The 15,571-nt window shown below is 45.9% G+C and overlaps 1 protein-coding gene across 1 annotated transcript in view; it reads right to left on the bottom strand.

Annotated features, from left to right (window-relative positions):
- Nucleotides 1-15,571, bottom strand: part of LOC311528239 (aldehyde oxidase 2-like) — a 102,992-nt gene that overhangs the window by 27,117 nt on the left and 60,304 nt on the right. The window contains exons 23-26 of the mRNA XM_084643016.1: nucleotides 9,351-9,484; nucleotides 7,479-7,566; nucleotides 5,024-5,110; nucleotides 3,215-3,406 (exon numbers count right to left, since the gene is read on the bottom strand). Coding sequence (XP_084499142.1) covers nucleotides 3,215-3,406; nucleotides 5,024-5,110; nucleotides 7,479-7,566; nucleotides 9,351-9,484 — 501 coding nt within the window. The remainder of the gene's footprint in view (nucleotides 1-3,214; nucleotides 3,407-5,023; nucleotides 5,111-7,478; nucleotides 7,567-9,350; nucleotides 9,485-15,571) is intronic.

Raw genomic sequence — 15,571 nt, 5'->3', positions numbered from 1 at the left:
CTGCCTTGGATTGTATGATGATCAAGGTGTGTGCCCCAACCTATCAAGGAGGAATGTGCTGTGATCATAACTGAGGGTGGTTCTTGATAACAGGGGATCCCTGAGCAGAGATTCTCCTGCTTTGTTCACCACTGAAGGGATTCTAGTACCTCGAGAGCAAGGGTGCTGGAACAATTTTTATAGTCGGGGTGCTGAGAGGCACCGAATCAAACTGTAAACTCAGTATATAATGGAAACCAATTCAAGCCAGGGGGAGCTGCAGCACCCCGAGCACCCCTAGTTCCATCACCTATGCTCTGGAGGTGGTGTTACAGTCTTGTTCAGGCTGTGTTTGATGGGTTTGTATACTGAACTCAGCCAACCTTGGATACAGCTCAGGTGTAGTCTGGCATACTTTACCACGAATGTGGTGCCTGCCATGTGTCCTAACAGCTGTAGACAGATTCTTGCTGTGGTTCATGAACTGGTGTAAACTGTCTCTATGAGATTTTTTATTCCCAGAAATCTGGTCTGTGGTAGACACACTCTGGCTTGAACTGAATAGATGTGCTCATTGAACTGAATGAAGTCTAGTTGTTGTGTGGGTATTAATGTTGACTTTTGTATGTTCAATTGCAGCCCTAGGGTTTGGAAGAGGGCAGTAGTCCGTTGGGCGATTTCTGTCATTGCTATCCAATTGGGGCCTTTCAGAAGGCAGTCGTCTAGGTACGGAAAAAACACGATCCCTTGCTTACGCAGGTGCACAGCAACAACTGTAAGGGTTTTGGAGAAGACCCTCGGTGCAGTGAACAGTCCAAATGGAAGCAACCTGCATTGGTAGTGCTTGTGTCCTACTGTCAATCGGAGGAATAGTCTGTGAATTGGGTGAATGGTAATGTGGAAATATGCATCTTGTAGGTCGAGGGCTGAAAACCAGTCCCTCTGTTCCGGCACTGGGATTATCGTGCCTAATGTGACCATCTTGAATTTCTGGGAGCAAAGGAACTTGTTGAGTTTTTGTAGGTCTAGTATGGGTCACCATCCTCAGTTTTTCTTTTGGGTCAGAAAATTGTGGGAATAGAAGCTCTTTCCAGGGCACCTAGCTGCAGTTGATGTTGTACTTCTTGCCTTAATAGGTGCTCGTGAGAAGGGTCCCTGAAGAGAGACCAGGAAGTGGGTTGGGTAGTTGGGCAAGAAATAAAGGGGATGGCATAGCCCAATCGTATGATCTCTAGGACCCAGCAGTCCTTCGTGATGGACTCCCATGCTTGGTAAAAGATCTCAGTCAATGGCCAAATGGGCAAAGTGGCACTGTCTTGAGGGGAAGGTCTCTCAGACCCTCGACCAACTGTTCAAAATTGTTGCTTAGTAAATGGTGGCTGTTGATTGGGGTTAAGCTGGTTGGTGTCATCGTGTTCTGTTTCTCTGTCTGTTGTTGTACGGTCTAGCATTCTGGTGACTAAATGGTGTGTCTTTAGAGCGGTGGGAAGGTTGGTAGAACTTTCTTTTAGCAGGTGGTGTGTAAATGCCCAGTGTGCAGAGTGTCGCACGTGAGTCTTTCATGGAGTGCATCACCTCATCAGTCTTCGATGAGAATAGTTTGTCTTTGTCGAAGGGGAGGTCTGGCACCTTGAGTTGCAGTTCTTTTGGGATGCCAGAAGACAGAAGCCATGAGGCTCTGTGCATTACAATTGCTGTGGTTGTGTTACAGGAGAGTGGGGTGGGGGGAGAGAAAACCTTTTGTAGTGGTAAACACCCATTTTTTCATGGTTTGTGTGTATAAAAATATCTTCTGTACTTTCCACAGTATGCATCCGATGAAGTGAGCTGTAGCTCACGAAAGCTTATGCTCAAATAAATTGGTTAGACTCTAAGGTGCCACAAATACTCCTTTTCTTTTAGTCAGATCTTGGCATCTCTTCTCAGCAGGAGCCGCATCTTTTAAAGCCTGGGGACCAGGCATGTCTGAGGGAGTGCTCCAAAAGGAGCAGGAGGATAAAAATATATTTTTTTTAACAAGTTAACTACTAACTCCGAACTATAGCTAACTTATCTAAAATATCTAACTAATATTTTTCTTTTTTCTGTCTACAGGGGAAGAAGCTGCTGCACTGCCCCGAGCTCTGTCTGCAGTCGAGGATGGTTGAGAAGGAACCGAAAGGGCTTGGGCTGTGCTCGTGCTAGATGAGACTCCAACGCTGCCACGAGACAGCTACTGTGCACACATGTCCTGACCAAGAGCTGCTACCAAAAATCTCCAATCCAACGGTGCCAGGACGCACCGACACCTGAAGTGGAACACTCACAGGGACAACACTTGAAGAAGAAGGCAACATTGTTGGAGTCCTGGGAAAGGAAAATTACTTTATCAGCCATACATTCCACAGACTAGAGGCGGGGTGCAGGCCAGACAGGATGGGGACATGTTAATCAAGGCAAGAAGTGACCAGGGCATGGACAATGACTTTATTAGTGGGTACTAGGAGGAAAGGGTAGATATTAGTGATATCAAAGAAAGAGAAGGAAAGGGAATTAGTGAGAGTCTAGATATGAGGGGACAAGTTAAAAGAAGAATCAGTTTGATACTAAGATTACAGGACCGGGTGATTGGAGTTGTTGATGAAGACAAAGAATGGAGATGGGGGAGGAGGGTTAGTAGGAATGATGAGAAGCACAGTTGGAGTTTCAGGCAACAGCCAGATGTTCAGGAGAAGATGTCAGATAGGCAACTAGAGACACCTGACTGGATGGAGAAGGCAGAGACTCTATTATAGTGATTGGAGCTGACCACAGCGGGTGGAGACTTCAAATTGAAGAAATAAACTTCCATTGACAGATTCTGTCACTGTATAGGTTTCAGAGTAGCAGCCGCGTTAGTCTGTATTCGCAAAAAGAAAAGGAGTACACTTATGGCACCTTAGAGACTAACAAATTTATTTGAGCATAAGCTTTCATGAGCTACAGCTCACTTCATCGGATGCATGTACTCCTTTTCTTCTTGTCACTGTATAGTGTATTACTCCCTGAACAGTCCCACTGATATCAGTAAAGGTACTATTTAGCACGAGGAAAGATGGTGGGATCTGGCACAATATGAACTACTTCAATAGAAAGAGCTTGTGAAGGTCTGGCTCACCATACTTTTGCCATAGGAGTTTTGCCTTTGACTTGGGAGCAGGAGTAGAAGCAGACCCCTGTTATGACTCATTTTATTTGTTAAATTGAGTTCATTTACCTTCTCATGTGGCAAGCCAGTTTGGGTTGCCACTGTTGCTATCCAGGATTCTGTAAACAAACCCGATTGTGGAAAGCCAAATCCTCGGAACGCTGTGTTTGATGGCAAGTTCGTCTTGCAGGCGCGTCCCCGGACTCGGAGGTTAGGGATCTTGTAAGCATTATCCGTTTTTAGCACAACATACTCAATTACCTGCAGTAGGAGAGATTATCTCTGTTAAAGTGGTTTCTTTGCCTTTACAATTACAGTGAAACCTGTGTTAGGAAACCACACAAGGGACTGACAAAATTTGGTTGCTTAAAGGTGGAGCAGAGTTATATTCAGGGGGTCTGATTATTCTGCTGCTGCTTACAGTAAATCAAGACTACCTCTCTTGAAGTCAGTGGAGTTACATTAGTGTAAAACAAGTGTGAGTGAGGAAAGAATCAGCACAGACTGTAGGGTGGTTTAAGCAGCTAGGAAGTTACGTAACAGGCTGTGACGTTATTGACTTGAACTGGGACCATACAGATCATTGTTGCAACCAAGGTCCTGTAGTGGCACCAAATCTTATACAGGGGGCCAAATGAGGTGTCTAAGACAAGGTTATGGTTTGCTGGTTATGATTATATTATCTGTATATGTGTATAATTTTTATAGTTGAAGTTATGAATATTGGCTCTGTCTGTATTTCAAACTTATACTATGCTTCTGGGTGACACCCCAGACAAGTTGGTGTCAGCTCTGCCTAGCCTGCTTGATGGCCCATTAAGGACCATCAGCCATACAACTGACCCCTTGAGAGAAGGCAGACATGCCTTGGGACTCAGCAAGGTATGCAGGGACATGCCTATGGACAGAACTCTGAGGTTTTTCCATGCCATGTGATGGACAGCTTGTCTTTGGAACAAAGAAAGAAAGACCGCATGGCAAGAGAATATAAAAAGCTGCTGCAGCTTCTCCATCTTGTCTTCAATCCTGCTTTATACCTCTGGAGGAACTTGGCAACACTGAAGCTTTGAACCAAGGACTGAAAGACCCATCCAAGATGTGGATGTTCAACAGAGACTTGATTTGAACCTGCAGTTTATTCTATCACTGCTGCAAGCCTGAACCAAGAACTTTGCCATTACTGTATGTAATTGATTCCATTTAACCAATTCTAACTCTCATCTATATTTCTTTCCTTTTATGAATAAACCTTTAGATTTTAGATTCTAAAGGATTGGCAACAGCGTGATTTGTGGGTAAGATCTGATTTGTATATTGACCTGGGTCTGGGGCTTGGTCCTTTGGGATCAAGAGAACCTTTTTTCTTTTACTGGGGTATTGGTTTTCATAACCATTTGTCCCCATAACAAGTGGCACTGGTGGTGATACTGGGAAACTGGAGTGTCTAAGGGAATTGCTTGTGTGACTTGTGGTTAGCCAGTGGGGTAAAACCAAAGTCTTCTCTGTTTGGCTGGTTTGGTTTGCCTTGGTGTGCACAGAAACCCCAGCCTTGGGCTGTAACTGCCCTGCTTTAAGCAATTTGTCCTGAATTGGCACTCTCAATTGGGTCCCGCCAGAACCAGCCTCATTACACAGGCATGGGGTCTTGGGCAGGTTTCACTATAATCACAAATTGTACTTCCTATATTCTTTAAACTTGATAGGAGACAGAGGCCTTGGCGGGTTCCTGAAACAAAAATCCATGCCACAGATACATTTCTGCTGCAATCAGAAAGTCGTACTTAATAAGAGTAGACTCTTATCATAAATAAGTCTGTTCAGGACATTTTCCTTCTGTTTTGTGGCCAGTGAAGTTACCACCAGATTAGAAGAACTTACCAGTTCAGACTCATCTAGAGTACATCCAGCATTAATGTAGGACTCAATATCTGCAGCTGTGATTCTACCATCATTTGTAAATCCTACCTGTAACATTGTAACCAACACATTAGAGGTCTTTTCGGTCATTTATGACACTTGCACTTTGTAACTAAACCAACCTGCATACAAGTTAAACACGATGCTCAGACTTTTGAACTAGAACTTGGCAAAACATTTCAGACATGTAGTGTATTTGCTGAAAAATGCAGTTTCAGGTTGTCAGAAACGATCTGTGAATTCTATACAAATTTGCCATATAGTTTAGGCCAAAATAATAAACTTTTGGGTTAGATTTGCAAGGGGATGTAGGCATCATTCACAAAACTGAGGAGAAACACTGGTTCCCCTTATACATAGTAGTTAGAGCACTCACCTGGTATGTGGGAGACCAGGCTAAAGTCTTCACATTTGGAGCAGGGACTTTAGCCTGGTCTCCCACATTGCAGGTGACTGCTCATAGCCACTGGGGTATGGGGTATTCTTGGGTGGGGCTCTCAATCTCTCCTGCTGAAGTTGTTCCACTTTGTACAAATAGTTAAATAGTCATTGGAGCAGGGCCGGGAAACTGACGGTTCCCTTTCCCAGGTGAGGGAGTGACCAGACCACCAGACTACAGAGTCATTCTCACGCTCTCTCTCAGGCCCAATGAATAAAAGCATAGATTTCCATCTGTTTGAAAACCAATCCTGACCTTCATAGGAAGATGCTGGCCAAAGGGAAAAATTTTGACTCATGGTCAAGGCTCTTTATTACTCTGCACATATCTAGATCTATGTTTTTCTTGATCATGCACTAGTCTGCTGCACAGGGAGCTATTTAATTGATTACAGTTATTTGCCCTTTGCCAGCTGCCTTTTTCTACTGTGACAGCCTGATGAAAATTGTGGGTGGTGGGTTTAGATATCCTGAGAGGCCTATGGCTACATTACGAGCTAGGGGCGTGTGCAGACACTTGTGCTAGCTTAATGACAGTGAGTGTGAGTGTAAATAGTAGCGTAGGCACAGTGGCAGCGCAGCTTGGCCATGCCAAGCACAAACCTGCCTGAATGCTGTCAGCATGTACTTGCCAGTGCAGCCGCCCGTGGCTGCACTATTATTTATACTCTTTGAAAGCCAGTGTGATTCCCGAGCTGGGAATCACACCCCAAGCTCACATTATAGATGTAGCCTGTTGCAGTGCTCATTTATAATGTTCCTGTTCAATATAATTGTTTTAACCTCCTGGGAACCATAGGTTTTGGAGGGGAAGCTGTAATAATTATTATTGATAATGAAATACACTTACAAAGATGGATACTACATTCTTGGGAAGGCAGAACACATGCCCAATCATAAACATTTTAGTATGCTTTGGGGAGTGGCAGCAAGAACACCCTATTAGAGACTCTCTACTCTGAAGAGTGAGGACCTAAGAAAGGAAATTGCCTTTGGAGCAACGGTAGTTCTCTCAAGTTAGAATCCTCCACATGGGCCCTGATCCTGCAGTCCTTACTCAGGCAAAGGTTCCACTGACTTAATGGAAACTTTGCCTGTACAAGGACAGGAGGACTGGGTCCATATTCTCTTTAATGAGAGAGAGTATCAATCCACTGAAACACTTGAGCTTTTTTTTTTTTTCCTTCTTATTCAAAAATCTCTGAAAGGTGAGACAGGGAGATTTTACCTGCACAATTTTCTTGACACAAAGACGTTATTATGTGGATTCATTTTTATGGGCTTGTCTCTGTGTTCCCAGTGCCCCGTGGAGTCAGCAGGAGTTTGGTGTGCACCAAGATTGCAGAACTGGTCCTCAACTCTTTCCTACTATCATGTTTTATAGTTAAAAGGTCATGCCTAAGGAGTATCTTTTAAACAAACCAAAAAGAAACAGAAGGAACTAACATGACATTGACCAGACACTGCCCTGATTATTTTGCTTGTACATTGCATTCATTTCTTCCAGCATTTGCCTCTCTTTCTATTTAGATTGCAAGCTCCTGGGGGAAGAGAGCATGTTTCTTCATATGTTTATACAGCACAGACTACAGTGGGCCCCCTATCCTGACTGGATCCTTTGGACACTACTGCAATATAAATATAAACATAATGCTACAATTAATAAGATAAGCAAACGGTGCATATATTTTGCAGAAAGCCCTCTGAGAAATATTCAGCTCATTCAAGTCTATTCTTGCTCGATATTCATTCCTCTTCTTTGAATCATTTTTGTACCCACTGATTTTATAGCTAGTTTACAGAAATAATATTTAAGAGAGATCAAATTAAAAACCCAAATCTAAATCAATGAAGGGCCAGATCCTCAACTGGTGTCAATTGCTGTAGTTCCATCAGATTCAGTGAAGTTATGCCAATTTACACCACCTGAGGATCTTGTGCTAGATATTTCAGTGAGCTATTTCCTTCTCTCACTTACTTTATATTTTCCATAGAAAGGGTGTCGGCCTCCAGTGATTAGCATATCCTCATCTCGCTCCAGGATAAAGCGGATTGGCCGCCCAGTCCTAAACCAGACACAAAAGACTCACTTTTATCAGCCCCATCAGTGCCAGGTACCAGGAAGATCGAGTTATTGGGCCAAATTCTTCCCAGTGTGACCTTACTGAGGCCAGAGATGAACTGGCCCACTATGCTTCTCAAGAGCTCATTAACCTCATATTAACCATTTATTGCCCTGAAATGCAAACTGTCCACTACTGTGTGGGTATATTTTAGGCTCATCCAGGAAGGGAAAGGAAGATTTTAACTTTTGTTCATAGAAGCAAATATGGGGGAACATCTGGTCACCTGCCTCTATTTAGCGTCCTGACTTCACCCTTTTACGGCCTGTGAGCAGTAGAGTCCAGCTCCTTCGAGGCGCTCTCCATCCCTACAAAGTAAGGTTTGGGAGGAGGAGCAGTGGCAGGCCATGGCATGAGGCTATGGGATCCACCCTTGTACAAATCAGTCAGCTACTGACCCTCGTGCTCTGTGATGTAGTGGGGATGGATTCCCTCCTTTTTTCTTCTCTGTGGAGCCCCCTTGTGCTGAGCCCTGCTACTCAGGCTTGGTCTGGGGGAACAGGTGAGAGATTTGGTCCATAAACATCAGCAAATTTCTTAACTCTTGAATGAACAAGAAAAAACCCGAAACTTTATCCTATTATGCTCCAACATTACTGTGCTAAAGAATGTCCAAGCTCTCTTTAATCTTCAACCCCCACTACAGACCCCGCAGAATAAGATACACAGTGCTTGTTTAACAACTTGACTACAGCTGAACTTTCAGCCACGTCCAGCTAAGCCATACCTGCTGTGCTGCTGGATAGTCCAGGTGTGGTCTACTGATTTGAATGGAGATTCAGTGGGCAACTGTAGCATAATGAACTGTGAAGCACATTATCCTGGCACAATAGGTGTGGCGCAAAACCAACAGTGACAGGGTTATTGTGGTCTTGTTTCCTTTGGTGGGCTCCCTATGCTCAATGCAGCACTTTTGGAGGGGAAGCTGTAATTATTATTATTGATAATGAAATACACCTACAAAGATGGATACTACATTCTTGGGAAGGCAAAATACATGCCCAGTCATAAATATATTAGTGTGTTTTGAGGAGTGGCAGCAAGAATACCGTTACAAATAGAGGGGGCTCACTCAACAACAAATGGATGCCAGCAAATTGCACCATGTCCAAATACTGCCTTACTTTATACCATAGCAAATCTGGATTATGATGTAACTAGTCCTAGCTGGTTATGTCCATCTAACTTTTCTAGTTGCATAAATGCCCAGTTGATCCATGTGTGGCTGTACTATATAGATAGAATGGGTAGTTGCCTGTGACAAAATGTTGTGTACATATTTCTGCTGGTGACTACAAGCTGGTAGAGATGGACATTTGGTAGTTGCCTTAAGGAGCAGAACCCCTGAAGCTGGTCAATAAGAACTAAATCCAGGGTACAAGGGAGTTGCATCAAATATCTAAGGTAAAATTCACACCACTCTCCCTGAGCAGCCCCTGAATTAATGGGCTTTGTATGGGGAACTCCACCTGAGGCGAATCTCCATGAGAGCCACTGCATGGAGAAGTCGGTACAGGCCTTCTGCCAAAGGGGGAGTTGCACTGCCAGCTGCACTGAGACTACTCAGGTCTTTATCCAAGATTCCTTATCAAAGACATGGCAAGGCAAAGCGAAGTGTGTTCAGGCTGATCATGTCATCAATGTTCGTGTCAGAGGCTCCCTTACAATTCTTTCTAGTAATTTTAATTTGTTTCAGTAAAATCACTGAAAAAACCCATAACACTTACTTGTTTGCTGCCACTGCTGCAACTACAGCAAAAATTGCTGGCTTTGTAACCTTCCCTCCAAACGCTCCACCAACGTGTTTTGTGTGGCACATGATCTTACTAGAGTGGACATCTAAAGCCGAAGCCACTAATACCTATAAAAGTGAATTGCTTAGATTTTATACAGGCTGACTACTTACCAAAACCCATAATAAAAATGTTTAGGCTCCCACAAGTACTAATACATAAAAGAAAAACACAAACAGGGCCAGATTCTCATCTAAGTGCTGCTAGTGCAAACCTGGTATAGTTCTGCATAAGATAATGGAGTTACTCCAGATTCACACTGACAGAAATGAGAGCAGAATCTGGTTCTTTTAGAGGAGCAGAAGCTGAACAATAGCTCTGGAAAATACACTTTGCCAATTTTTGGGCAAACGCTGATACTCTTTATCTAGAGGTACAAGACAGATCTACCTCTGAATACAGAGCATCCACCAAGCTGGCCATCTGCATGGAAAAGATTGACTGTTCATGCTATAGAATAGAGAGCAGCTGTAATATTGCTCTTATTTTACAGTGTGAATACAGGCACACTGCCTAATCCTGAGAATCCTTACTCAGATGAACGCCAATAGGCATTTTGTCTTAATGAGGAGACCAGGATCAGCCTCTTCAAGCTGAATTGCAGAGCTCTAAAAGTAAACCAATAAACAAACACAAAACTACTTAACAGCTCAGATCAGTAAGGGGAAATCCTAGTCTCACTGATGTCAATAGGAGTTTGGTCACTGATTTCACAGGGACCAGACTCTACTGCTGTCTACTGAGTAATGCTTTAAAATACATTTCTTCATAGAACAAGAAATGGTTACATACCGTAATTGTGATTCTTTGAGATGAACTGAAGACGTGTATTCCACTTAGGTGTGCATGTGCCCAGTGCATTGGAGCTGGAGAAATTTGCCTAGCAGTACCTGTAGAGGGGTGTCATCAGTGCCTTGTGGCCATAGCCCCACCTGGCTACCCAAGGCAGTGCCACCCTGATCCTCCCTCAGTTTCTTTGCACTGAACACCCCAAAATGAGATTCTGATGCAGATGGACGGAGGGTGGGTCATGGAACACACTGAGCCCTGGTCTACACTAGGACTTTAGGTCGAATTTAGCAGCATTAAATCAATGTAAACCTGCACCCGTCCACACGATGAAGCCCTTTATTTCAACTTAAAGGGCTCTTAAAATCGATTTCCTTACTCCACCCCTGACAAGTGGTTTAGCGCTTAAATCGGCCTTGCCGGGTCGAATTTGGGGTACTGTGGACACAATTCGATGGTATTGGCCTCCAGGAGCTATCCCAGAGTGCTCCATTGTAACCGCTCTGGACAGCACTCTCAACTCAGATGCACTGGCCAGGTAGACAGGAAAAGAACCGTGAACTTTTGAATCTCATTTCCTGTTTGGCCAGCGTGGCAAGCTGCAGGTGACCACGCAGAGCTCATAAGCAGAGGTGACCATGATGGAGTCCCAGAATCGCAAAAGAGCTCCAGCATGGACTGAACGGGAGGTAAGGGATCTGATCGCTGTATGGGGAGAGGAATCCGTGCTATCAGAACTCCGTTCCAGTTTTCGAAATGCCAAAACCTTTGTCAAAATCTCCCAGGGCATGAAGGACAGAGGCCATAACAGGGACCCGAAGCAGTGCCGCGTGAAACTGAAGGAGCTGAGGCAAGCCTACCAGAAAACCAGAGAGGCGAACGGCCTCTCCGGCTCAGAGCCCCAAACATGCCGCTTCTATGATGAGCTGCATGCCATTTTAGGGGGTTCAGCCACCACTACCCCAGCCGTGTTGTTTGACTCCTTCCATGGAGATGGAGGCAACACGGAAGCAGGTGTTGGGGATGAAGAAGAAGAAGATGATGAGCTTGTAGATAGCTCACAGCAAGCAAGCGGAGAAACCGGTTTTCCCGACAGCCAGGAACTGCTTCTCACCCTGGACCTGGAGCCAGAACCCCCCCGAAGCCACCCAAGGCTGCCTCCTGGACCCGGCAGGCAGAGAAGGGACCTCTGGTGAGTGTACCTTTTAAAATACTATACATGGTTTAAAAGCAAGCATGTGAAAGGATTAATTTGCCCTGGCATTCGCGGCTCTCCTGGATGTACTCCCAAAGCCTTTGCAAAAGGTTTCTGGGGAGGGCAGCCTTATTGCGTCCTCCATGGTAGGACACTTTACCACTCCAGACCAGTAACATGTACTCGGGAATCATTGTACAACAAAGCATTGCAGTGTATGTTTGCTGGCGTTCAAACAACATCCGTTCTTTATCTCTCTGTATTATCCTCAGGAGAGTGAGATATCGTTCATGGCCACCTGGTTGAAATAGGGTGCTTTTCTTCAGGGGACATTCAGAGGTGCCCGTTCCTGCTGGGCTGTTTGCCTGTGGCTGAACAGAAATGTTCCCTGCTGTTAGTCACGGGGAGGGGGGAGGCAAAATACAACCTTGTAACGAAAGTACATGTGCTATGTATGTAATGTTAACAGCAAGGTTTACCCTGAAAGAGCGTAGCCACTGTTTTATAAAATGTGTCTTTTTAAATACCGCTGTCCCTTTTTTTTCTCCACCAGCTGCATGTGTTTCAATGATCACAGGATCTTCTCCTTCCCAGAGGCTAGTGAAGATTAGAAAGAAAAAAAACCGCACTGGTGATGAAATGTTCTCTGAGCTCATGCTGTCCTCCCGCACTGACAGAGCACAGACGAATGCATGGAGGCAAATAATGTCAGAGTGCAGGAAAGCACAAAATGACCGGGAGGAGAGGTGGCGGGCTGAAGAGAGTAAGTGGCGGGCTGAAGACAGGGCTGAAGCTCAAATGTGGCGGCAGTGTGATGAGAGGAGGCAGGATTCAATGCGGAGGCTGCTGGAGGATCAAACCAGTATGCTCCAGTGTATGGCTGAGCTGCAGCAAAGGCAGCTGGAGCACAGACTGCCACTACAGCCCCTGTGTAACCAACCGCCCTCCTCCCCAAGTTCCATAGCCTCCACACCCAGACGCCCAAGAATGCAGTGGGGGGGCCTCCGGCCAACCAGCCACTCCACCACAGAGGATTGCCCAAAAAACAGAAGGCTAGCATTCAATAAATTTTAAAGTTGTAAACTTTTAAAGTGCTGTGTGGCATTTTCCTTCCCTCCTCCACCACCCCTCCTGGGGTACCTTGGTAGTCATCCCCCTATTTGTGTGATGAATGAATAAAGAATGCACGAATGTGAAGCAACAATGACTTTATTGCCTCTGCAAGCGGTGACTGAAGGGAGGAGGGGAGGGTGGTTAGCTTACAGGGAAGTAGAGTGAACCAAGGGGCGGGGGGTTTCATCAAGGAGAAACAAACAGAACTTTCACACCGTAGCCTAGCCAGTCATGAAACTGGTTTTCAAAGCTTCTCTGATGCGTACCGCGCCCTCCTGTGCTCTTCTAACCGCCCTGGTGTCTGGCTGCGCATAACCAGCAGCCAGGCGATTTGCCTCTACCTCCCACCCAGCCATAAACGTCTCCCCCTTACTCTCACAGATATTGTGGAGCGCACAGCAAGCAGTAATAACAGTGGGAATATTGGTTTCGCTAAGGTCTAAGCGAGTCAGTAAACTGCGCCAGCGCGCCTTTAAACGTCCAAATGCACATTCTACCACCATTCTGCACTTGCTCAGCCTGTAGCTGAACAGCTTCTGACTACTGCCTGTGTACGGCTTCATGAGCCATGGCATTAAGGGGTAGGCTGGCTCCCCAAGGATAACTATAGGCATTTCAACATCCCCAACAGTTATTTTCTGGTCTGGGAATAAAGTCCCTTCCTGCAGCTTTTGAAACAGACCAGAGTTCCTGAAGATGCGAGCATCATGCACCTTTCCCGGCCATCCCACGTTGATGTTGGTGAAACGTCCCTTGTGATCCACCAGAGCTTGCAGCACTATCGAAAAGTACCCCTTGCGGTTATGTACTCGCCGGCTTGGTGCTCCGGTGCCAAGATAGGGATATGGGTTCCGTCTATGGCCCCACCACAGTTAGGGAATCCAATTGCAGGAAAGCCATCCACTATGACCTGCACATTTCCCAGGGTCACTACCCTTGATATCAGCAGATCTTTGATTGCGTGGGCTACTTGCATCATAGCAGCCCCAACAGTAGATTTGCCCACTCCAAATTGATTCCCAACTGACCGGTAGCTGTCTGGCATTGCAAGCTTCCACAGGGCTATCGCCACTTGCTTCTCAACTGTGAGGGCTGGTCTCATCTTGGTATTCATGCGCTTCAGGGCAGGGGAAAGCAAGTCACAAAGTTCCATGAAAGTGCCCTTATGTATGTGAAAGTTTCGCAGCCACTGGGAATTGTCCCAGACCTGCAACACTATGCGGTCCCACCAGTCTGTGCTTGTTTCCCGAGCCCAGAATCGGCGTTCCACAGCACGAACCTGCTCCATTAGCACCATGATGCATGCATTGGCAGGGCCCATGCTTTCAGAGAAATCTGTGTCCATGTCCTGTTCACTCACGTGACCGTGCTGACGTCGCCTCCTTGTCCGGTATCACTCTGCCAGGTTCTGGTGTTGCATATACTGCTGGATAATGCGTGTGGTGTTTAATGTGCTCCTAATTGCCAAAGTGAGCTGAGTGGCCTCCATGCTTGCCTTGGTATGGCGTCCGCACAGAAAAAAGGCGCGGAACGATTGTCTGCCGTTGCTCTGACGGAGGGAGGGGCGACTGATGACATGGCTTACAGGGTTGGCTTGCAGGGAATTAAAATCAACAAAGGGGGTGGCTTTACATCAATCAGTATTTCAGGCAGGACTTCACGGAGGGTTCCAATAAGAAATGGTGCACCTAAGTAATTGTTCTTATTGGAACAAGCAGGTTGGTCTGGCCTCTGATTGATACATGGCTAGATTTACCTCGCTGCACCTTCTCTGTGAGTGACTGCAGTGTGACCTAGAGGACTGAGTCCCCTAGACGGGGGAGGAGGGGAAGCAAATGAGTACAAAACAAATCTGGTCTATTTCTTGTTTTGATCCATCTATCTTTTACATCTTTGGCTGGCAGCAGACGGTGCAGGACTGCAAGCCATCCTCATCTCTTGCCTGCCTGGCAGAAGATGGTACAGTAGGACTGCTAGCAACCCGTATCACCTGCCTGCTCACCATAAGATGGTTCAATAGGACTGACTGCAGGACTAAAGAGAACGATCTGGTCAAGTCACTCCAAATTTAGTACCTGTGCCCATGTCCGCCCAGGCGCTCCTGGCCAATGTGGCCAGGAGCACCTCGGACATGACGATGACGGCTACCAGTCCTACTGTACCGTCTGCTGCCACAAGGCAAGGGGTTGCTGCTGCTGTGTAGCAATGCAGTACCACGTCTGCCAGCACCCAGGAGACATATGGTGACAGTTGCCTGAGCGGGCTCTATGCTTGCCATGGTATGGCGTCTGCACGGGTAACTCAAGAAAAAAGGCGCGAAACGATTGTCTGCTGCTGCTTTCACGGAGGGAGGGAGGGAACGGGGGCCTGACGATATGTACCCAGAAGCACCCGCGACAATGTTTTAGCCCCATCAGGCATTGGGATCTCAACCCAGAATTCCAATGGGCAGCGGAGACTGTGGGAACTGTGGGATAGCTACCCACAGTGCAACACTCCGGAAGTCGACGCTTGCCTCGGTACTGTGGAAACACTCCGCCGAGTTAATGCACTTAGAGCATTTTCTGTGGGGACACACACACTCGAATATATAAAACCGATTTCTAAAAAACCGACTTCTATAAATTCAACCTAATTTCGTAGTGTAGACATACCCAGTCTCTGATATGGTCCTGGAAAGTGTGACATGCATTATAGATGGCCCATAGTTTCAGCACGTTGCTATTTAGTGAGGCCATCTACTCCGACCACAGCCCGTATACTTTCAGCAATCCCAGGTGCACCCTCCAACCCATCAGGGAGGCGTTGGTAACAATCAGCTTGGTTGGTGAGGGCCACATAAAGGGAATGCCTTGGCAAACATTTTCTGAACGCACCCACCACTGCAAGGAGTACGGGACCAGTGGAGGAAGATGAACCAGTCTTTCTAAAGCAGCAGTAGTCAATATGATTGCTCTCTATAAATATATCAGAGGGATAAATACCAGAGAGGGAGAGGAATTATTTAAGTTCAGTACCAATGTGGACACAAGAACAAATGGATATAAACTAGCCACCA

Source organism: Lepidochelys olivacea, assembly GCF_965140295.1.
Source record: "Lepidochelys olivacea isolate rLepOli2 genome assembly, chromosome: 11".
In the NCBI taxonomy this organism is placed as follows: Eukaryota; Metazoa; Chordata; order Testudines; family Cheloniidae; genus Lepidochelys; species Lepidochelys olivacea.
This window is presented reverse-complemented; position numbering and strand designations above follow the sequence as displayed.